At 43.4% G+C, this 24,352-nt stretch overlaps 1 protein-coding gene across 1 annotated transcript in view; it reads right to left on the reverse strand.

Moving 5' to 3' along the window:
• LOC124613600 (neuroendocrine convertase 2) overlaps nucleotides 1-24,352 on the reverse strand; it is a 1,535,239-nt gene that overhangs the window by 203,606 nt on the left and 1,307,281 nt on the right. Inside the window, exon 8 of the mRNA XM_047142315.1 lies at nucleotides 12,062-12,237. Within this exon, the coding sequence (XP_046998271.1) occupies nucleotides 12,062-12,237 (176 nt within the window). The remainder of the gene's footprint in view (nucleotides 1-12,061; nucleotides 12,238-24,352) is intronic.

Consider the following 24,352-nt stretch of genomic DNA (forward strand, 5'->3'; position numbering starts at 1 on the left):
TTCAGGTTGTACCGTCGACCGGGGCTACTTTACACAGACCAGGTTACTTTACACATTTCCGATTAAATTATGTTGAGCGCCGTACGTGGCCCGTTTTTGAAGTTCTGAGTAAAATGGCTGTTTGAGTAAGACATGCCAACGGCCCTTCCACAGTTGTAAGACCCTACCACTTTGATAGGGGACTGCCTGCGTCTACCGAGCACTCTTGGCAAGCAGGGAGCACTCAGCCCTTGTGAGGCCAATTGAGGAGATACTTGACTGAGAAGTAACCAGCCCACGCACGAAAACTGACAACAGCATGGAGAGCGGTGTGCTGACCGCATGTCCCTCTACATCCTCATCCAGAGAAGGTAGTCGGCTGAAGATGACATGGCGGGTGGTCGTTACCGGTGGACCTGTTCGGACGTAGAGAGAAAGGAGTAAGACGTACTGGACTTTATAGGTAGGAAAATCATAATTGCGCTGTTTGTACATCATCCGGCTCGGTGATGAATGCAGTTATTTATTTTATGATGCCTAGAAACTTTCATTGCTCTGTCATAGTTATATTATAGTTGTTCTTCTTGTTAGTAGGAAATGTAATTCAGTAAGATCTCAAAAGGTGGGAACTGTAGGCGAAAGTCGGTCTTTGTTGAGGCATGTTACTAGCAAGCAGAAAACAACAGAAGATGTACGACTCACACTTGGGTGGGGTAGCTTTATACAGGCTATTAGATGCAAACAAAATGAGAAAAGAAGAAAACCAAGAACTTCATTGCACATAGACAAAGTAATATCTTACGACGAGAGGCAGTTAAGTATGTGAAAATGACAGGTGACTCAACATACACCTTAATATGGTCTGATGCTGAAGATATCCCAGAAATCAATTAACAGGGCATTGGACCTACTTGAAGAACCAAGGGGATTGTGAAGACGGTTTCTGAAGTTGAAAGAACACCTGAAATGGCTTATGTAAATATTCAATCGTTATTGAAATGAAATTAGGGTTAGTGGTACCTCAAGCTGTAGCAGAAATGCTGTAAAAGTAAAAAGTGGAAATGTCACTTTCCAAACAAAGCGGGACATTATTTTCAGTTTACTTCATAAAAACTTAAAATTGAAATGACTAACCATATTCCATTTATCCTTGTAATGTGTCTGCAGCTCATGGTCTTGAGGTAGCGTTCTAGCTTCCCGAGCACGGCGTCTCGGGTTCGATACCCGGCGGGGTCAAGGATTTTCCCTGCCTCGAGATGACTACGGTCGGAGGAAGGCAATGGCCTCCGCTAGGACCTTGCCTAGTCGGCTGTGTGGGTCTCCCGCATCGTCCCCTACTCTCCTCAGAGTATGGGACGCCATCATCATCATCATCTTGTAATGTGTTCTGACACGTCAATAAAACTAGGAAAAGTGTCACGCCACTTCAGATTTCTGTTTTCTTCCCATTTAAAATGTCCAAATGTTAGTGAAATCTTACGGGACTTAATGGCTAAGCTCATCAGTCACTAAGCACACACACTACTTAACCTAAATTACCCTAAGGACACACACACCCATGCCTGAGGGAGGACTCGAACCTCCGCCGGGATCAGCCGCACATTAAATTTTCCATACGTGTGTAAATTTACGCATTTTGAGGCAGTACACTCGAATATATTGCTAACAAGGAACCACGTGAGTGTGAGTTTGCCATAGGCCAATGATGTTTACGGCGTTCGAAGCCCCATATATTGTCTACCATGCAACCATAATACAGACTGCTGATGGAAACAGCTGGATGGCCTGGAGGTATGCAGTGCTGAGCACAGCCCGAGGCGACAGTGCATAGTTGGACTGTTTAGTTGACGAGTAATATAGTTTGTTTGTTTTGTTTGGCTTTAGGGCGCAAAAAAAACTAGGGTCATACACGCCCGAGTCAAAACTATAGAACACGAACACAGAGAGGAGTTAAACGACTATATGTCAGTCCCAATAGACAGTATAGGAGACAGCTAAACACGGGCCCGTGGAAAAAGGGCTAAAAAACCATATCGGCATATTGCTTCAGCAGATAAAAAATGAGACGCGGTCGACAGCCTGCGCGTCATTCACTTAAACGGCTGAAATCAGACAGCAAACCCAAGCTGGAACGTAAATTGTTAAAAAAAATGGCATTCCAGCTTAAAGTGGCGGACAGTTAAAAGTTGGGTGCAATGTGTACAAAGTGATGGGTTAGCGCCACTTAGCGAATGACAATGGCTAAAAAGGCAGTGCCCAATACGAAGCCGAGTTAAAATAATCTCATCCTGGCGGAAGGGCCGAGAGGAGGTCGTCAAAGGCGCTGGGAGAGGCTTAATAAGCTGAAGCTTATTCCCGTGAAGGGAGGACCATTGGCAATGCCAAAGGGATACCACCTCCCGACACACGGCAACGCAGAGATCATTGGAGGGAATATAGGTACTAGTGTGCTTAGTTACGAGGACTGAAGCCTTGGCGGCAGTGTCAGAAGCCTCATTTCCACACTGACTGACATGACCAGGGACCCACAGAAACATGACACTGGCTCCACAAAGAGTGAGCAAGTGACAGTTTTCATGGACCTGCTGCACTAAGGGATGTGCAGTGTACAGCGTACATAGACTTTGGAGGGCACTGAGTGAGTCTGAGCGGAGGACACAACTGGAAAAGCCGTGTCGCCGGATGTACTCCGTGGCCTGACACAAGGTGAAGAGCTTGGCTGTAACTTGCTGAAGCTGAGACCAAGAAATTTTGCAGACAGAGAAGGAAGTGACAGATGAAATATTCGAGTTTCTACAAGATGATTCCATGGAATGTGTGGTGTCATATAGTCTCGACTGCGCAGACAGTGTACATGAGGTGTACAATTGTAAGGTGGCAGAATAAATGCATGTCAATTTCGCACCTTGCATAAGAGTTTTGTACATCATAACGGGAAGGTGAATATGACACCTAACATATTTTGGCGGTAATGAGCGGATTTGCCTATAAGTATGTGATGCAAAAGAGATGACACTCAATCGATGGTATTAACACACCACTCCTATATAATGCATGTCAATGAGCAGAAGGTGAAACAAGCAGTGAGAGGAAACATTTTGTGTGTAAGGAGGTGTGGGCAGAAGCAGAGGCCGAACCAGGGGAGGTACCACAAAAAGCTCTTAGGGGGAGTCCTGCAGCGGTAGTCAGTGACTGGACAGGTTATGCATACTGGAGAACAAGTAACGGGCCACCAGAAGAAGGACAGAAAGAAGCTTTAGAAAACTGCGTTTCGGAATTCCAAATGGATACAAACAAAACCAGTGATGCAGTTGATCACGTGAACAGCGAGTGGTACACAAGTGCGTATGCATGCAACTTTTAGACGTCTGGAGCAGGCACAAAACGTCCGATTGGTGGAAATGAACTAGGAAGGAGTAAAGTGCTGAGATTTAGACGCAGCTTAATGGCAGGACCCTTGCGATTGGCAGAGAGTGTTTCCACAAAATAAGAGGAACGCTCCTATTGGTCGAGAAAAGCCGTGACATGGAGAACGAAAGAACCCAGGTGGGGAGACAGTTTGGCTACAAGAAAGACAAGAGCGAAATTTTCGGGAACTCTTCTCTGAACTGGCGTCAAGTGCAGAATGGGGCACATAACGCTCTGTACGATGCAGAGGAGAAATTTGTGTGAACACTGCGATTACTGCGGCTGACATTCAGCTAGATATTAGCTGTAGCATCGTTGAGCTCCAAATGTGGAGAAACGAACCAGCCGGTTAGTTAATTGTTCTTGCGAGGACTGACAGGGCATTTTAATATGCACACTGCTTCAGCCACGCGCATGCATATGGCCGTATTCCAAGACTAGGGATGAGTACATGTTTTCTTGCATAACAAGAAACGTAGGGAAAGTTTCTGCTGGAAAAATCAGCAAAGGCTTAATTAGTTTTTATAGGAATTTCAGAGGATTAGAGCAGTCAGGCAGATGACAGCTCATCACAGCTAAGGTAAATAAGGCGAGCAGAGGCGTACCCTTGTTGGTTCACCAGCTTCCATCCACTGTAAACTCGAGCGGCTTTGGGTAATCTTTTGCTCAACTTGTCGCAAAACTAACCATCCTCCATAGGCTTGATTGTCATCCCAAATAGTACTAAACCTTGAAGCGGAATTGGAAGATTTATCGTAGTACTGGTCAACATCATGATGTAGTCCTAAAAATAATTTTGTAAAGCTACTTCTAGTTAAAATTTACCATTGTTGTGTTTAGGATTATTTCACTTTCTGAGGACGAGATGCATTCGTTTGACAACTGTCGTAACATTGTCACATTGTAAACTGTGTAAATACGTGTATTTCTGTGATAAGACTGCAACATTAAACCAAAAATATTTACAGCTTAAACAGTCCTTGTTCCTTCCTCAAAACCTTACACAATGATTAGGGCAACTGAACGTTTCATGTCGGTTGGTGCCTGAGCAGCTGGATGACATGATGTCTTCAGTGGATCATCTGGAACGGTACTCCAAGGAGGGTGAGGGTTTCCTGGATCTCATTGTTACTGGAAGTTCAAAGTGGTAACTGCATTTCAGTCCAGAATCGAAGCAGCAGAGCATGATGTGGAAAAGTCTGGGTTCACCTATGACAAAAAAATTCCATGCAGCCCCATCTGTTGGGAAAGTGATGTTAATGGCCGTCTGGGATAGCCATGAACCGCTCTTGCTGGATTTCATGCCACAAGATGGAACCACCAATGCTGACAGTTATTGTTCCATACTGTCAAGTCTGAGGAGAATGCGCCGAGGAATTCTCGATGTGGACAACGTGATTCAGCTCCACAACAATGCGAGACCACGTGTGGCAATCATAACTGCCGAAAAGCTCGGGGCCTTTTACTGGGATCTTCTGGACCACCCACCATGAAGTCCAGACCTCGGCCCTAGTGATTTCCACGTTTTCGGACCGTTGAAGTTCCTGACTGGACAGCGATTCACAAGTAACAGTGACCCCAAGACAGCAGTCCGACGGTGGTTCCATACTCAGCTGGACGATTTCTACCACAAGGGAAACTCAAATTTAGTACTGCGATGGGAAAATGTGTGAACCGTTGGGGGGGGGGGGCTATGTGGAAAAATAGTGTAAGGTATGTAGGATAGGATGTATTTTTTTCATTACGTGTATGTACCTTACTTTGGCTAATAACAAATAGGGCAAAGACTTCCTGATTTGCCCTCGTCAGTACAAAGAGGGTTGTATAAAGATCAACACACATCAATACCTTAACGCATTCGTTTACAATTATGGCAACTGTTAATCTAGATGGTAAATTGGCTGGAAAGTCACTTATTGCGTTCCAAGAAGTTGGAGGTGCTGTGCCCTCTACGATTCTTTCCCACGTGCGTGATCCTGGAAGGGCTGTAGGGAATATACACGTCACAACAAACGAGAGTGGGAATATGGGTGTAAGAGAACTACAACTATAGTATGAGCACTGCTTTCTACCAATAAATGGTCAAAATAATTTGCTTTTACTTGATTCCTGGTCTGTGTATAAATATCATACTGCCTTAGAGCAAACTACCCTCTTCAAAAGTGTGTGACATTGCAGTTCATACCGCCCGGAACCACTGGACAAATTCAGGCTGTGGGTGGTTGTTTCTTCCTTGCCTATAAAACATACTACCTCACTATCTGCAGCTACGCCGTAAAGTATAGCCAGTTTCACGGTAAGCTCCACAACAGAATATTTCGCATTCGGTTGCATGTCATCACATTCCACTAGTTCTCATCACACCGTCGCACCAATATGATTCTACATGGGTTCGTTAAGAGCGGATACTTAGTTGAACGTCCTGCACAGTTTGTAGCTCCCAAGGAGCTTGCCTTCAGTTGATGAGGCGAACCTTTGTGATCACTGTGGCGTGCCATTTTTCATTCGGTGTTCATGGTGCAAGTTAATGGTGTGTTTTGAACATTTCTGTCGAGGAGCTGTATTTCTGTACCTCCCGGACACCTCATTTTCTGTCACCCTTCTGATTCACATGGTGAGTCATTAGCAGCTAATATTTTTCTTGTTATAATTCTTAACACAACACTTTCCAATGAGTTCACTAATGATTGAAATTCTAACAGGTGTGGGGTTCCTCGTAAGTATTGACCGGTGTAAAGTTACCCCGTTGCGGCTGTATACAAGCAAACCAGTTACTCGTACTGTAGGTACTTGGGCTATGTAAGACACCGTTTAAAAAGAATAGCTCTATCTAGTCATAGGGTCGAGCTATGCACGTCTGCTTTCATGCCCCACAGCTAGCTCGCTGAATCTTTAGCTGTGATCCTGCAGTCAGATAGTCTGTCCACTGGTCCATTGGCTAGGATTGCGCATTAGTAAAATACATAGAAATATAAAAGAGAACTGAATAATTTAATGGAAAGGGTTCTATTCTAATGCCTGCAGTTGAGATTGATGACAAAAAATTATGCTGCACCTATTCAAGAAAAGACATTTCAAACTATGGAAAGTGGTCCTACGACAATCGAAATGGAAACAGAAAATACCCTTATCAAATGAGAACGTTACAAGAATGGCAGCATAATTCCCAAACTAAATAGTCATCAAAGACTCACGGAAACTAAATCCATTTCAAAACTGTTCTGAGTTCAGTATGATGGCCGGCCGGGGTGGCTGAGCGGTTCTAGGCGCTACAGTCTGGAACGGTGCGACCGTTACGGTCGCAGGTTCGAATCCTGCCTCGGGCATGGATGTGTGTGCTGTCCTTAAGTTAGTTAGGTTTAAGTAGTTCTAAGTTCTAGGGGACTGATGAGCTCAGAAGTTAAGTCCCAAAGTGCTCAGAGCCATTTGAACCTTTTTTTCAGTATGATGAATCACAAACCAACACACACGATTGAGAGAATAGTAATTCAAACTCTGTCTATTCTCAGTTCTGTACTACAAATGGGAAAAAATGAGAGTCCTACTCTGAAGCACATTCAGACCTCTCTAAATATAAAGTCTCTTCAGAAGTCAAAGTACGGTAGCAGCCGTACATCGCCCAAAGTCAAACACCTGTATAACTAACTGAATCATGCACGTTACCTCAGACAGATCTGCCTTCTCCAGGAACTCGACATAGAGGCCCAAATAGCACCCTTGAGCTCTTCGCTCGGGAAGTCCCAGTCTCCACTTGACTCCTATAGTTTTCTGCTACTATCTGCTTTTCCATCGGCTGAAGGCCATTCGCATCAAAAGTACATCGTCCTTATACTCTGCAGATATAATTTGATGCACGTTGACCACTTCCCGGTCCAAACTAATATATTACAGCAATAAATAAATAAAGAAAATGATAAACATTCGGTTACACTCAGATAATTTACAATAAATTCAAATAATAGTTGGTTCACAAATAAACGATTAAGCATACTTGCGTAAGTATGCTCATGATAAATGACAACAGATTATTGCTAAATATTATTTAAACAATTATTTATGCCTTCTTGACAGGCGTTTCTTGGTCCTCTTTTCAATTGTGATGTCTGCTAACTCATGCGACTGACCACTTTTAAATTAGTACAGTTTTATTAATAGCACTTGCAACCAACATTTAAATAATGCTACTGGTGCAATAGTAAACTATTCAGTAAATAAAAACACAAGTATAACAGAATATGAGGTATTCATGCTGCATTCATTTGCTGTGTAAATGTGGATAATCCGATACTCTGAGAATCATTTGCATAGAGAAAAAAATGTAAAAGACGACGTAAATCAATAAATAAAATAGATTCAGATACATAGCCTTCAGGGATGATAGCTATAGCGCAATTCTGCTATCTGGGATAACGTTTGTTGAAATCGCACGAAGCGATTAAAAGTTGTTAATGCATAGGGTCACTATGAAAACGAGTATTCTCTGTGAGATACTAACTTCTGTAGTTTAAGAGATAATGAAATATTGTTGTGTCATTGAATGTGCCTCATTTATCAGAGATCGCCAATGTATTCAGATTTGCTTCAGTACGTGCTGTTATTCTCGGATCTCAAAAAGCTGCAACTTGGCCATCTTTAAGGTCGCCTCAGAGTCCATTGGTGGTCATTCCGCATTCTACTAAGCGAGCGACCATTGTCCAGCTTCCTTCTCCTGGGATTTACCCACATCCGGTCTTTGTCTCGGGCCGACGGGGAGTGGCCGCTGTGGTCTGCCGTGAGCCCTGGTTCCGCTACTGCTCAGCCGTGTATCAAATACACATTATTTCGTGGCAATTCAGGGTGGCCGATTAGCCCGCATAAATAAGGGTAACGTTACACCGTAGAAGGGGATTTTATTTAACGCATGTCATAAACATGATTTTCATTCATTTTGAGGTTAAAAAATGGTTCAAATGGCTCTGAGCACTATGGGACTTAACATCTGAGGTCATCAGTCCCCTAGAACTTAGAACTACTTAAACCTAACTAACCTAAGGACATCACACATATCCATGCCCTAGGCAGAATTCGAACCTGCGACCGTAGCGGTCGCGCGGTTCCAGACTGAAGCGCCTAGAACCGCTCGGTCACCACGGCCGGCTTTGAGGTTATAACTGTCCTTAAGAACCATGAGGGTATACACAAATCTATTTCTATCAATTACGTAACTAATTATACTTTGCAAAGTCAATAAAACACATAAAATGTGTGTAAAGTAACCCTGGTTGACGGTACATCAACACATAAACCCGTACAGCATCTGATAAAAAGTATCCGCGCATCCCTATGCAGTCCAGAATTGAGCACATGTCACGAGAAACTGATCCGTCACTATAAGAGGAGGCATGGTGTATTGTTTTGAAAGTAGGGAAACAGTAACAGCAGTATAGGTCGTTCAGGTGAGCTCAGTGACTTCAAACATGGGCTAGTGATTAGATGTCATCTGAGTAAAAAATCCATTAGGGAAATTACGACCCAAGCAGAACTGCCCAAGTCGGCTGTCAGTGACGTGACTCGTGATGAGGGAAAAAGAAGGAAAAACCACAGATAAATCAAGACCAGGCAGACCTGATGTACTGACAGACGGCGATCGTTGAGCATTGAGGCGGGTGGTTGCAAAACATCGCAAGAAGTCAGCGGAAGGAATGACTTGTGAGTTCCAAATTGTTGCCAATAGTTCAGCCAGATCAATGATTATGTGTAGCATGTTAAAAAGAATGGGATACAATGGTCGGGCACCTACTCATAAGCCAAATATTTTTGTATAGTTAACTCTAAAAGACACTTGGGGTGGTGTAATCAGTGACACAAATGAACAGTGAATGGCTGAAAACGAGTGATTTGGACTGATGAATCACGCCATACTTTGCAGCAATCAGATGGAAGTAACTGGGTGTCGGGAATGGCAGGGGAACGTTACTTGTCACCATGTGTAGCGCCAGAAGTGAAGTGTGGAGGAGGTGGTGCCACCGTGGTTCCCTTATTGTACTTAAGGAAACGGTAAATACGAAAGGATAAGAACACGTTTTATAGCATTGTGTACTGAGTACAGTAGAAGAACAGCTCAGTGATGACGACAGCATGACACTGCAACCTGGCATTAAGCAGCATCTGTATAGGAGATTTGTGAATAGTAGCATTCCTGAAATGGACTGTCCTTCCCAGAGTCTCGATCAGATCGAAGGTGGAACAAGTTTGGGATAAATTAGAGCTTCGACTTGTTCCAGACCACAGCTGCAGCATAAATACCTTCTCTGATTTCGGCTCGTGAATGGGCTGCCTTTCCTCCACACACGTTCGGACACGTCACTGATAGTGTTGCCAGCAGAGTGCAAGCCGTGATGAAGGCGAAGGTTGGACACACCCCATATTAATGTCTAATAGCTGTCCGGTACTTTAGATCAGGTAATATAATTCGCAAGCTACTCTATGGGTCATTGTGGAGGGTAATCACCACATGCAGAAAACTGCTGTACAATGGAAAAAGGACAGCGTGGAGCGAGCATGAAGCATCATTTAGATTCATTACTAGTAGCTTATCTTTTTTTCACGTTTTCACATAATATAATGTCCGAACGGATCCTTTTTCTGTAAAACCAGTAAACACTGAATGAAGTTTCAAGTAAGACATGGGTTCGAAGATTCCAAGACGAGATATAGATCAGAATGCTACATATTTGGGCAGCAGAATAACAACGAAAATTGAAGGGAAGTAGTTTAAGCAGATGTGGACTACAACACTGAACAACGTTTTGATTCAGTACGGATGCATGTTAAAGTAGATGTTAAATTACATCTGCAATAAGTTAATATTTGATGTTTGATTGCTGATTAGTTTTTTACAATGAATTATCGTTTGATGATGCAGATGATTCTGTAAAAAAATCAGCGATAACCGAAATCGAAGGAAGAAAGATACGAGTTTCATGTCCCAACGACAAAGATATCATTTAGGACAGAAAACAGAATGTAAGCTTATCTTATCTTCAAATGGTTCAAATGGCTCTGAGCACTATGGGACTTAACATCTGTGGTCATCAGTCCCCTAGAACTTAGAACTACTTAAACCTAACTAACCTAAGGACATCACACACATCCACGCCCGAGGCAGGATTCGAACCTGCGACCGTAGCAGTCGCGCGGTTCCCGACTGAGCGCCTAGAACCGCGAGACCACCGCGGCTGGCTACCTTATCATCAAAGAGCTGCTTAATATCAATCATGTTAAGCTAATTACCCATAATAGTAACACACAGCTGGTCTGCCGTATCTCTTCTGGTGTAATATTGTGTGGCGTATCTGTTTGAAGGAAGAAAATAACGAATAGTGGACTTCCAGACTGTGAATTACAAAATGCAGCAAAGTTGTCCAGCCAACTATGAGAATATGTGTGTGATGTTGGATGAGCAGGGCATTTTCTCGCTCTTCGATACACACAGAAAAAAAATAAAGCAGGAAAAGACAACACTGAGTGACAGAAGTCATGGGATAGTGACATGCACGTATTCAGATGGCGATGGTGTCATGTGCACAAGGCATGAAAGGACAGTGCATTGCTGTTGCTGTCGCTTGGACTCGGGTGGTTCATCTGAATTAAGAGACTTTGAACCGGCAATGGTAGTTGGAGCTACAAGCATGGGGGATTCAATTTCGGAGATCGTTAGGATACTCAGTATTCCGAGATCCACAGTGTCAAGAGCGTGCCGATGAAACGAAATTTCAGGTATTACCTGTTACCACAGGCCACGCTGTGTCCGACAGCCTTCGCTGAACGGCACAGAACAGCGGAGTTTGTCTAGGGTTGTCAGTGGTAACAGACAAACAACACTGTGTGAAATAACGACGGAAATCAATGTGGGACGTACGACGAACGTGTCGTTAGAACAGTGCTGCAAAATTTGGCGGTAATGGGCTATGGCAGCAGATGACCGATATGAGTACCTTTGCTAACAGCACGACATCGCCTGCAGCGCGTCTTATGGGCTCATGATCATATCGGTTGGATCCTAGACGACTGGAAGATCGTGGCCTTGTCAGATGATTGGGTGTTGGCACCATAATGGTGTGGGTTGTGTTTACGTGGAATGTTCTGGACTCTCTGATCCAACTGAAACTTTCATTGACTGGAATGATTATGTTCGGCTACTTGGAGACCATCTGCCACCATTCATGGACTTCATGTTTCCAAAAAACAATGGAATTTTGATGGATGACAATGCGGCATCTCATCAGGCCACAGCTGTTCGCGATTGGTTTGGACATCCTGGACAGTTCGAGTGGGTGATTTGCCCACTCACATTACCTGATATAAATCCCAACGAACATTTATGGGACACAATCGAGAGATCAGTTCGTGCAAAAAGCCTGCACCGTCAACACTTACGCAATTTTGGACGGCTATAAACGCAGCAAGCCTCAATATTTCTGCAGGGGACTTCCAAATACTACGCTGGGCAAAAGGATGTCCGACACAGTATTAGTAGGTATCCAATGACGTTAGTCACCTGAGTGTATAAAATGTTATTCAGAGATAGGTGAAAGTTGTTGGACTCCGCGTTTGCTAAAAAGAGTCTGGACTGTTACTACAACTCGAGAAAATGTGTAAGGGATTTGAGCGGCTGGTGAGAGAAACGACTCACCTCGTTGACGCCCCGGACGATGGCTCGCATGGTGGCGTTGCGCGGCCCATCCACCGTCTTGCCGTCGTCCGTGGGCCCCCAGGAGGCGCTGTAGATGTCGATCAGGTTCGGCTCGTGGCCCATCGAATTGGCCTCAATCAGGTCCGTCATGTAGGGCTGGTCCAGCATGCGGATACCTGCAGCAGTCAACATTTGTGTCTCAAGATATTTGCTCCTTGTACCAATTACCAACTATCATTTACTTGCATTTAATCTCGCTGTGTCTCACACACACACACACACACACACACACACACACACACACACACACATACACACACACACACTCGCACACATGCAGATACGCACGTGTGCGTTCAAATTTAGGTGTTAAAAATTTCTATACGCAGAATTTTACATTCTCTCTCGATTTCTTCAGTTTATAACACTTCTCGATACACAACTTCACGTATTTTCTGACAAAGCTACAGTAATTGCAGAGATTATTTCTTTCACGCTGATGCATCGCATCCTGCAGAAGAATGTTATACTGAAACCTACCTCCCCCACCCCCTGTTGATTCTTCGTTATGGTGCTACAACGGATGACTGCATGACCACGCAGTGTTGAGGATCAACAACATCATCTCGTATTTCTAGGAATATCAGTTGTTTGAGTTAATTAGTTTCTGGGCGTTTTTTTTCCAAAAAGGAAAATTTATATTTAAGTTTGAGATGTCACATAAATGTTGATGACCGAAGTAAAGAGGATTTATGGCACAGACTAGCAGCAGCAAGAGAAACGTTTCTGAAGCAACAAAATTTATTAACATTGAATATCAATTTAAGAGTTAGAAAGCATTTGCTGAAATTATTTGACTTTAAGTGTAGCCTTATATGGAGATGAAATGTGCCCAAAAACTAGAGCAAAGAAGAGGAAATTAGAATTTTTTAAAATGAGGTATTACAGAAGTATGTAGAAAATTTGTTGGTTAAACCGCATTGCTACAAAAGAGGTTGAAGAGAAAAGAGATTTTGGGGCGCAATTTAACGAAAAAAGCGATAAGTCGATAGGGCAGAAGTCAATAATCAATAATTAGTTAAAAAAATGGTTCAAATGGCTCTGAGCGCTTTGGGACTTAACTTCTTTGGTCATCAGTCCCCTAGAACTTAGAACTACTTAAACCTAACTATCCTAAGGACATCACACTCATCCATGCCCGAGGCAGGATTCGAACCTGCGACCGTAGCGGTCGCGCGGTTCCAGACTGTAGCACCTAGAACCGCTCGGCCACTCTGGCCGGCAATAATTAGTTAAATTGGTAATTGAGGGAAGGGGGAAATTGTATAGATCAAGCCTCTAAGGCTTAAGTACAGTAAGCAGATCCAACTGGATATAGGCTGAAGTAACTAGCACAGAATAGACTACTGAGGGAACAACACCAAACCAATTTTCGGACCGGGTTTCAGAGCTCAAAACAAGAACTACAAAGGTGCGAGGACAATACTGTGTAGAGAAAACTCTGATTTTGTTTTTACTGTTCTGCCAAAGCACCATTAAATAATGTAGTTCTTCTTGATACGATTCGAAAGCCATTTATGATAGTTAGTTCTGTTATACGTAAATTAAAGGTAGATGGGGGGTGGGGGGGGGGGGGAAGGAATGGAATTACTGATGTCAGCAGCATCGGGAAATTACGCGGAATCAAGTGAATGCATGGTGTCTATTCTTTCGGACCTGTGTATGCTGTGAAATATGTGCAAGAGAGGCTAGAAGTGTGTTGTAAGTGAGAGCCGGGACTGAGCGCAGTTTTCATTTCACTATACGCTATCGAGGCGTGAAATGGTGCTGGGCTGACATACTGTGCTTTCATATTTAACACTTTCAAAGCTCCATGGCAAACTTTACGAGACACCATAATGGCTAACTCTTGTTCTGATTAATTCTTCGAATTTTGTTGAAATGAACATAGTTTAATAAAAAACAGCCTCAATAGAAAAGAATAGAGTACGTCGAGAAATTATTTTACTTTGTACTCTACCACTTATCGAGAAGCTATTTTCCTTATTTTAGTGAGTGATAACAGTTACGTACCCCCTTGCTAAATACTGTCTGAGACACACTGCCGGGTGCTGTTTCGCGGTGCGGCGGTTCGTCGGTTGACCAGAAGGAAATAACCCAACAGCCAGAAATACTTCACCAAAGCAACTAGATTCTATACGTTAGTTTCCACAACAAATTGTTAAAGACTGATACCATGATTCCGCTAGGATTTTATGATTTTTGTTCAAAGCATTTGAATCGGTCATTGAAGAAACCATCAAAGTCTAGAATTTTTTCGTAACGCATTTTTAAGAGGTGAACAGACCTATTTGGATGTAAGATACAGTGTGTGTGTGTGTGTGTGTGTGTGTGTGTGTGTGCGTGGGGGTGTGGATATAATTCAGTCACACTGGTTCGGTGCCTCATCTCAAAGATAGACGTGGTTTTCAATGGAATCGTGTATCATTATTCCTGCAAACCAATGACAAGTTCTAGTTATGATAATGGAGGTGGATAACGATCACGCACTCTACTCTACAAAGCAGACCACAACAATACTGAGCTCTGTTCATTGTGGTGGCCAGGAGAGATGGGACAGTTCATCCTCGTCTTCAGAAAATCAGTCTTGGACGATGCGAGGTGTGTGAACAGGGATCCTGTCGTTTGGAACACAGTTCTACCACTGGGGAACAAACACTGTGCAAGGGGATGGGCCTGATCAACCAAAGTAGTCACTTAATACTTGGCTATAACGAGAGCTGGTAGATAGTAATGCGACTCACAGAATACCACCGATATGGCTCCCCAAATTATCACCGAAACCCCGCCAAGCTTCAGTTTTGGGACTTAAAATCGACCAGAAACTGGAAACCGAATGAAAGAAGACTCATCTGACCAAATGACTTTTTCTACTGCTCCGCAGTTCAAGACAGCTTCGGCAGAATGATTTCCCCATGCGGGCATTTGACCCATTGACTAGTGGTTTTGGAATTCCAGCTCGCCCTGCAGTTCCTGTTTATGGTACTTCCTTCGTGTTGTTTTGGTGTTGAAATACTAAACACCTTTTTCCAAAGCTGCTACACAGAGGAAGACCGCACTGCAGTCCCTTCTCTAAATCCTCGCACAAACGAAAAAATGGCTGACATCGAAATAAGTGTCCAAGGAATAGAAAAGCAACTGGAATCACTCAACAGAGCAAAGTCCACTGGACCTGACGGGATACCAATTCGATTCTACACAGAGTGCGCGAAAGAACTTGCCCCCCTTCTAACAGCCGTGTACCGCAAGTCTCTAGAGGAACGGAAGGTTCCAAATGATTGGAAAAGAGCACAGGTAGTCCCAGTCTTCAAGAAGGGTCGTCGAGCAGATGCGCAAAACTATAGACCTATATCTCTGACGACGATCTGTTGTAGAATTTTAGAATATGTTTTTTGCTCGCGTATCATGTCGTTTCTGGAAACCCAGAATCTACTCTGTAGGAATCAACATGGATTCCGGAACCAGCGATCGTGTAAGACCCAAATCGCTTTATTTGTTCATGAGAGAGAGATGCTATTTTCCTTGACTTCCGGAAGGCGTTCGATACAGTTCCGCACTGTCGCCTGATAAACCAAGTAAGAGCCTACGGAATATCAGACCAGCTGTGTGGCTGGATTGAAGAGTTTTTAGCAAACAGAACACAGCATGTTGTTCTCAATGGAGAGACGTCTACAGATGTTAAAGTAACCTCTGGCGTGCCACAGGGGAGTGTAATGGGACCATTGCTTTTCACAATATATATAAATGATCTAGTAGATAGTGTCGGAAGTTCCATGCGGCTTTTCGCGGATGATGCTGTAGTATACAGAGAAGATGCAGCATTAGAAAATTGTAGCGAAATGCAGGAAGATCTGCAGCGGATAGGCACTTGGTGCAGGGAGTGGCAACTGACCCTTAACATAGACAAATTTAATGTATTGCGAATACATAGAAAGAAGAATCGTGTACTGTATGATTATACGATAGCGGAACAAACACTGGTAGCAGTTACTTCTGTAAAATATCTGGGAGTATGCGTGCGGAAGGATTTGAAGTGGAATGAGCATATAAAATTAAGTGTTGCTAAGGCGGGTGCCAGGTTGAGATTCATTGGGAGAGTCCTTAAAAAATGTAGTCCATCAACAAAGGAGGTGGCTTACAAGACACTCGTTCGACCTATACTTGGGTATTGCTCATCAGTGTGGGATCCGTACCAGGTCGGGTTGACAGAGGAGATAGAGAAGATCCCAAGAAGAGCGGCGCGTTTCGTCACAGGGTTATTTGTTAAGCGTGATATCGTTACGGAGATGTTTAATAAACTCAAGTGGCAGACTCTGCAAGAGAGGCGCTCTGCATCGCGGTGTAGCTTGCTGTCCAGGTTTCGAGAGGGTGCGTTTCTGGATGAGGTATCGAATATATTGCTTCCCCCTACTTATACCTCCCGAGAAGGTCACGAATGTAAAATTAGAGAGATTCGAGAGGGCACGGAGGCTTTCCGGCAGTCGTTCTTCCCGCGAACCATACGCGACTGGAACAGGAGAGGGAGGTAATGACAGTGGCACGCAAAGTGCCCTCCGCCTCACACCGTTGGGTAGCTTGCGGAGTATAAACGTAGATGTAGATGTAGACACTATTCTGACGACAGCTGACATTTACAACATAATGAGGACATCGTTCATGTGGCCGTTCCTCATGAAATACAAGAGCGCGACCTACAGTCTTGGCTGGCAACTGCATTTATATGTGCAAGTCTACATTTTCCCGAGGCATTTTCATACTTTTGTGCAATTCTTATGTAGGCCCACACCGTACTGAGGTTCCTTCTGAATGAAATTGCGGGCAAAACAGCTACCACTTTCGATATTCCGACATTACACAGGGATGTTATATAGTTAAAACAATCCGCCGTACGGCAGTCAGTGAGATGTGGACGAGTTATTTGCATAAAACGATCAGTTTAATCGCAGGATTTGAAGCATACACTCTCACGCCACAGATGTGAAAATTAATTTCGCCGAGCGTTTGTTTAATAAAACAAACAAGGACACTTCCACCGTCCGAGAGGAGCACACAAAGGCAGTAATGAATCCCTCTCCGGGTTGAATTGTATGGTTTACAGATTGTAATTAGAATTAGCAATTATGCGTTTGGGTGGATAATGAGATGAAGTTAACAAAACTGATGTGTTCCACACTCTAAATAAACTTTTTATTATTGAAATATATCTTCAATAATACACATATAACGAGAACGTGCAAACATGTTGGTACAGTGTTGCGCGCAGTGCGCTAGTCTGAGAGAAGGGAGGCGAGCCAGAGCTGGAAGTAATCTGCGCAGGGAATTAACGATCGTGGCTGGTCCACAAGTCAAGCCATATTCTTGTATCTGCTGTACTACTGATGTATTTTTCATGGGTGACTTGCAGGTAAGGTTAGGGTCGGGAACGTGACCCAACCCATTCCCTCTCTACTAGGAATCCAGTTCCTAACCTATACCCATTCTGTTGAAGACAATTCGGAGCATCTTACCATATTTCTTATTGTGATTCTGATATTTAAGTGTTTTCTCAAATTCATTTTCCAAATACATCTTGTATTCAATATGTTCATCGCTCCAAATATTGTTAAAAACGTAACTTGTATATTTGCCCATTAACCAAATCACGGCGTTATTTTTTGCCTGAGGGTAGTGACTTTCCTCTGGTCTGAAGAAAATGTTAATCGGTACATTGTTTGCTGAAGTTCTTGTTATTTAAGCAATTTTCTCCCTGGTCCACCTCCAGTTGATAATCTGATCTCCACATGTGTAACGATGAGGCACACTATCAACGAGGTTGCATTTGCTGCAGAGGTTTGTGTCACTTAAACCGATGGCAAAGAGACGCTCATTAGTGCTGATGATGTTATTGATTACCTTGTACCACGCTGTTCTCACGTCAGACGAAAGTACATCACTACTGATGTTTTTCCAGGCCACATTCCATGCTATTCCAGCATATTTAGTTTCTATGTTATTTTTCATTTCATGTTTCCGTCTTTCAGCTGAAATCGCCGTTGTTGTAACGTTTTTGGAGTTTAAAAGCTTTTTGATGAGATAACTTGTTCAAGATAATACTCCCTAATGTATTTTAGCTTAAAACTTTTTTTTTTATATTTATCGGCGGCTCTACACTTTCTGGCCTGACAATATCGTATAGTTTTGCTGTAATGCACCCTGGATCGTTACACAGTATGCTCCATGTTCGTTTGAGAGACAATGCCATCGCTTTAGACTTGATGTCGGTTAGACCCATTCCTCCATTGCTTGGATCCAAAAGTGCTGTCTTCACCCGCACTCGAAACAATTCCCCTTTCCACACGAACTTTGCTAAGGTGGACATGATCGTCTTCGCCACCATTGATGGAATGGGGAGAACCTGTGCTATGTAGTAGGCCTTGAATAAAATATACGTGTTGATAAACAGTATTCTCTGGAACTGGTCTATGCTACGTTGGCAGTTTTCAATGAAAGCTCCCTTGATTTTTCTTGCCACCTCCCGCCAATTTATGGCTATCATTTTTAAAAGGGGAGTTGTCAATGCCATTCCAAGAGCTTTGTGTTCATTAACATGGTTCGCCCACTCAATGCACAAGTTAGCAAGCTGCTTTATATTTAGAAATTTACTTTTGTTTTCATTCACCCTCGCACCTGATGCGGAACAGTATTTTGCAAGTACCATCTCTAGTTGTGTCACATCTGTTTGGTCTCTGATGATTACGCCTACATCGTCCGCGTAAACACCTACCACGGTCTTTGTTCCTTGAATGGTAATGCCTGTCAGCCTGTGCTGTAGCTGTCTCAGGAAAGGTTTCAGCGATATAACGAACAGGAGCATGGATAAAGGGCTTCCTTGGGTAACACCCCCTTTTATTTAAATTTGTTTTGTCAGTTGACAGTTAACGGAGATTTGTGCAGTAACACCCATTGCCATGTTCTTGATGATGTCGATGGTTTTTGGCAGGAAGTCCATTCGGCGCATTGTCTGTCAGGTATTTGTGCTTAATTTGATCAAATGCCTTATGGAAGTCTATGAAAAGCAGTCCACATTTTATGGTACTCAGCTACCGGGGGCGGACTGAACGGAAGTGTTATGTTCCCTTTAAAAGCATTGTAAGGGAATGTAACATAAGGATAACCGTGAGAGTATAAGATTTTTACTGCCAAATCTTAATTAAAGAAAAATTTCAACCAACAAATTTTAAAAAACGAACTGTGTAATATGATTTTTCATTTGAGTACTACAGACTGCAAAATACTGTGTAGTATGAATTTCTATACTGTATATTACTTAAATATTTCTGTTCCACTTTGGTTTACCGCACTTTTCAACATATCTGTAAGTTCACCATAATGATTTCAATACGAAAAATAAAACATGAAATATAAAATGGATTTCCTTCATACATGATGACGAACACTACTATTTTACGGTATAAGCTCTGTCGTAAAAACAACGGGTTTTGATTCGTCTTTTGTGGGCGACCATTTTTCTTTCAGAAATGGCTTTACTGAAGTTAAAGCCTAAGTTTGCAAGAGTAATGTTTACTTACACGCAGCCGCCCGGAGTGGCCGAGCGGTTCTAGGCGCTACAGTCTGGAACCACGCGACCGCTACGGTCGCAGGTTCGAATCCTGCCTCGGGCATGGATGTGTGTGATGTCCTTAGGTTAGTTAGGTTTAAGTAGTTCTAAGTTCTAGGGGACTGATGACCTCTGATGTTAGGTCCCATAGTGCTCAGAGCCATTTGAACCATTTATTTTACTTACAAGTAAATTAAAATCATGTACAGTGAAGAGATTATACAACAAATGCCATTATGCAGCACCTTTCCGATTCTACTTTACCTGTAGGTACGTGTTTGTCTTGCAAATTTATGTTTTTAACTTTAGCAGTGCCGTTTGAAAAGAAATTGAACACCAACAAGAAAGGAAACGTTTCGTGTTTTGTATTTGGCCAATCACTGTGGAAGGTGTGTCAGAAGGTGTCTGTACTCTGCAGTAACACCAAATGTGCGTCCGCGCAATCATCCATCTGAAGCTGAGGGTGTGAACCATTGAACCTCGTAATGGTACAATAAACGACTGACTCAGGTAACTTATTTATATTTAATTATCAGTCGTGTTCCTCATGTTCCTGTCATTTATGGACGACTAATTACCATGATTTTAATCTTAAACAAGATCATAGCGGCTGTGAAAAACGAAGGTGATTTTTCACGTTTCAGAGTAAAAAAAAAAGAGAAATGGTTCAAATGGCTCTGAGCACTATGGGACTTAACATCTGAGGTCATCAGTCCCCTAGAACTTAGAACTACTTAAACCTAACTAAACTAAGAACATCAGACACATCCATGCCCGAGGCAGGATTCGAACCTGCGATCGTAGCAGTCACGCGGTTCCGAACTGAACCACCTAGAACCGCATGGCCACCGCGGTCGGCGGAGTTGTCCATTTTAGTACATTCAATTCGTACCTAGAGATTACAAATCGGTCACCACTTCGTAATTTGCTTAGATTTGTATGCGAAACTCTCTGAAACACTTGGTAAGCAGGCAAGCGTCCAAGACCAACTATTGCTGGTCTGCGTTCAGTCCAGGGCGTAACATAACAATGTATGGCCTGTAGCAGCCTTTGCTTGAGAACGGCGGCGGACCCAGCAGACGTCCGACAGAATTCGCCGAAGACACCCTGGATACGGGACGCGGCCGGATGTAAAACTGTGGCGCGGTACACTGCTCGCTCAGGCGACGCCGCTCCCGCTAAAGACCACGCTAACGGCGACCGAGAAGTCTGTTCACCGTGGCTGCACATTCGCAGGAGCCAACAGCGCGTACAGCTGGAGCTAATAGCGAGCAGATTTCCACCGCAGTGCGCCAGACGCCACACCGCAGCACCCAGAGCTACCCACCGCCTGCCTACAGGGCACTCACAAAGAAGCGCGCCAAAGCTGACGCCTGACACCTGTCACCACCGCCCCCGCTCTTTCCGCGAAATGCAAAGTGGAGAATTCACGGGAGGACGTGCAAGGGCTTTGAAATGTCGCTTGGAGCGGTTTTCACATGCGTTTGTTGTTTCTTCTACAAAATCGCACACGGCCAGGGACGTTTTGTCAACTAGAGAGCGAATATAACGGAAATTTATCGAAAAGATTTTTTTTTGTTATTGCAAGCGGTTGCAGAAATTTATTTGCTTATCTCTTTCGGAATACTGCAATTCCATTTTCAGTATAGCACTTCAATAGAAATGGAGTTCCAACATTCGGAAACTGCTGTGGAAATTAAAAATAGAATGAAAAATGCTTGACGGACAGAAAATTCTTTATAAAATGAAGCCTGCTTTATTTACGAAAACTGCAGCCAGAGGTTCTATGCCAGGTATCGAGCAAACAGATTTGGTGGACGGCTGTATAAAAAAATTATACACCCTGTCTCTCCTAAGAGCCGTCAGAATGATTTTCTCTGGTGTTTACGCAGGTACTTGAAATTTCGTTTCTGCAATGTGTAGCTCGCACTAGCCCGGAAGAACACTGCCCGCCACATCTTATGCGATGCCGAGTGCCAACGGAGAGCATCGGTTGGTTTCCCGTAACAGATGAAATGACTTTTTTACCTGCCCACTCGATAAGGCGATCCCGAATTAATCTATTGCGATACTTGTTTTCTCGGTATGTACTAACAGGGACACTAGAATACGATGAATAATTAGTATTCCAGCAGAGACTGAGTAACATTGATGCATGGCAGTAGCTGAAAGCGCGGGCCGGGGCGGTGCTGTCACTGCTGGAATTCTCGTTATTCCTGGAGTTTTATTATCCTTGTTAATGCAATGGTTAAAACGAATGTCGCACTAAACTAATTTCGAACCGCCTTATCGAATGCGCACATAAAACTCCGCTTTAAAAATGTTCTCCGTCGACACTGGGTGTAGCATTAGAGACGCGTCGCACGTCATTTTTTTGGGCTGACTGCAGCTACACATGGCAAAAATGAAATTGAAATATCTGCCGAAACCACAGAGAAAATTCGTCTGACGACTCTTAGGAGAGACACCCTTAATAGCGAAAACTCATGGCGGTGAAAGTAAACGACGATAGTACAAAAAGCTTGTAAGTAGACTTTGTCCGCAAACGAGATGCATGCAGGATAATTGTGAATGTGATTCCGAGCCTGCATAGTGATCTTGGTCCGCAAACGAGATGCTTGCATGGGCTTCAGTATGAAGTATTGCTCTAGTTACTAAAATTGCATTTGTAAAGCAAACATTTTGACGAACTCCCCATCTAATTGAGCTGAACACTTCACCAATAGCCTGTCTTAACGAGAAACACATTTCTATTTCAGCATCTTTCTGTATGCTTCTACCGTTAAAGGAGGAGTTACACGCGCCGTCCACAAATTTGAAAAGAATAGTGTAGTGTCTCTACAGTGGGTCAAGAATTCTTTCATACACCCCCTGATCATCTCTTAAACCTTGACAAGAGTATTTAATTCGCTGCTCCAGTTCATCTGTAGCAACGGGAGTGCTAATTTCACTTCTGAAATAACCCCAGGTAGATCAATCCAGAGGATTGTTGTCAGGTCATCGTGGAGGCCAATGTACAGGCTGTGCTCGACCCACCCATCTTGAACTACACTGAAACACCAAAGAAACTGGTATAGGCATGCGTGTTCAAATACAGAGAGATGTGAACAGGCAGAATACAGCCCTGCGGTCGGCAATGCTTATATAAGACAACAAGTGTCTGGCGCAGTTGTTAGATCGGTTACTGCTGCTACAATGGCAGATTATCAAGAGTTAAGTAAGTTTGAACATGGTGTTATAATCGACGTACGAGCGATGGGACACAGTATCTCCGAGGTATCGATGAAGTGGAAATTTTCATGTAGTACCATTTCACGAATGGACCGTGAATATCAGGAATCTGGTAGAACATAAAATCTCCGACATCGCAGTGGCCGCAAAAAGATCCTGGGAGAACGGGGACAACGATGACTGAAGAGAATGGTTCAATGCGACAGAAGTTCAACCTTCCGCGAATTGCTGCAGAATTCAGTGCCGGGACATCAATAAGAGTCAGTGTGCGAACCATTCAACGAGACATCATCGATATGGGCCTTCGAAGACAAAGGCCCATTCGTGTACCCTTGATGTTGTACGACACAAAGCTTTACGCATCGCCTGGGCCCGTCAACACCGACATTGGACTGTTGATGACTGGAAACATGTTGCCTGGTCGGACGAGTCTCGTTTGAATCCATTGACTCTGCATGTCAATAGGGGACTGTTCAAGCTGGTGGAGGCTCTGTAATGGTGTGGAGCGTGTGCAGTTGGAGTGATACGGTATCCTTGATACGTCTAGATACCACTCTGACAGGTGACACGTATGTAAGCATTCTGTCTGATCATCTGCATCCATTCATGTCCACTTTGCACTGCGATGGACTTGGGCAATTCAAGCAGGACAGTGCAACACACTTTCAGAATTGCTACAGATTGGCTCCAGGAACACTTTTATGAGTTTAAACACTTCCGCTGGCCATCAAACTCCCCAGACATCAACATTATTGGGGGTATCTTGGATGCCTAGCAACGTGCTGTTCATAAGAGATCTCTACCGCCTCGTAGTCTTATGGATTTATGGACAACCTTGCAGGATTCATTGTGTCAGTTCCCTCCAGTACTACTTCAGACATTAGTGATTACATGCCACGTCGCGGGGGCCCTACACGATATTAGGCAGGTGTACCAGTTTCTTTGGCTCTTCAGTGTAGATTGTCGCGTTAGACGTGGTTAGAACAGCAGCACATTTTTGATTTATAAGGGATTTGATTGCGGAACATGCTTAATATTATGGAGTTTCCTTATCATCACTCTATTCTTTCAAGGATACGCACGCAGAGTCTAATTGAGTTTGGAAAATGTGTGACACAAAACCTTTAAATCTTCCAAAGACGATAGGCAAGGATGCATTCTATTACCAGTCTATAACAACCCAATATACAAAAAAATATCACTATACATAGACACAACAAAAAAGAAGAAAACAACACATGTAACCACAATTTATCTAGGAAACATCTCAAACAAAATTAACAAATTACTCAACAAAACCGATATCGCCTTGGCATACCAAAACACACAGGCTCAAAGACAAAACACATGAAGACAGCTCGAAAATTCCCATACTCAACAACCCTGGCATTCAGATAGTTTCA

Source organism: Schistocerca americana, chromosome 4 (assembly GCF_021461395.2).
Source record: "Schistocerca americana isolate TAMUIC-IGC-003095 chromosome 4, iqSchAmer2.1, whole genome shotgun sequence".
Classification (NCBI taxonomy): Eukaryota; Metazoa; Arthropoda; class Insecta; order Orthoptera; family Acrididae; genus Schistocerca; species Schistocerca americana.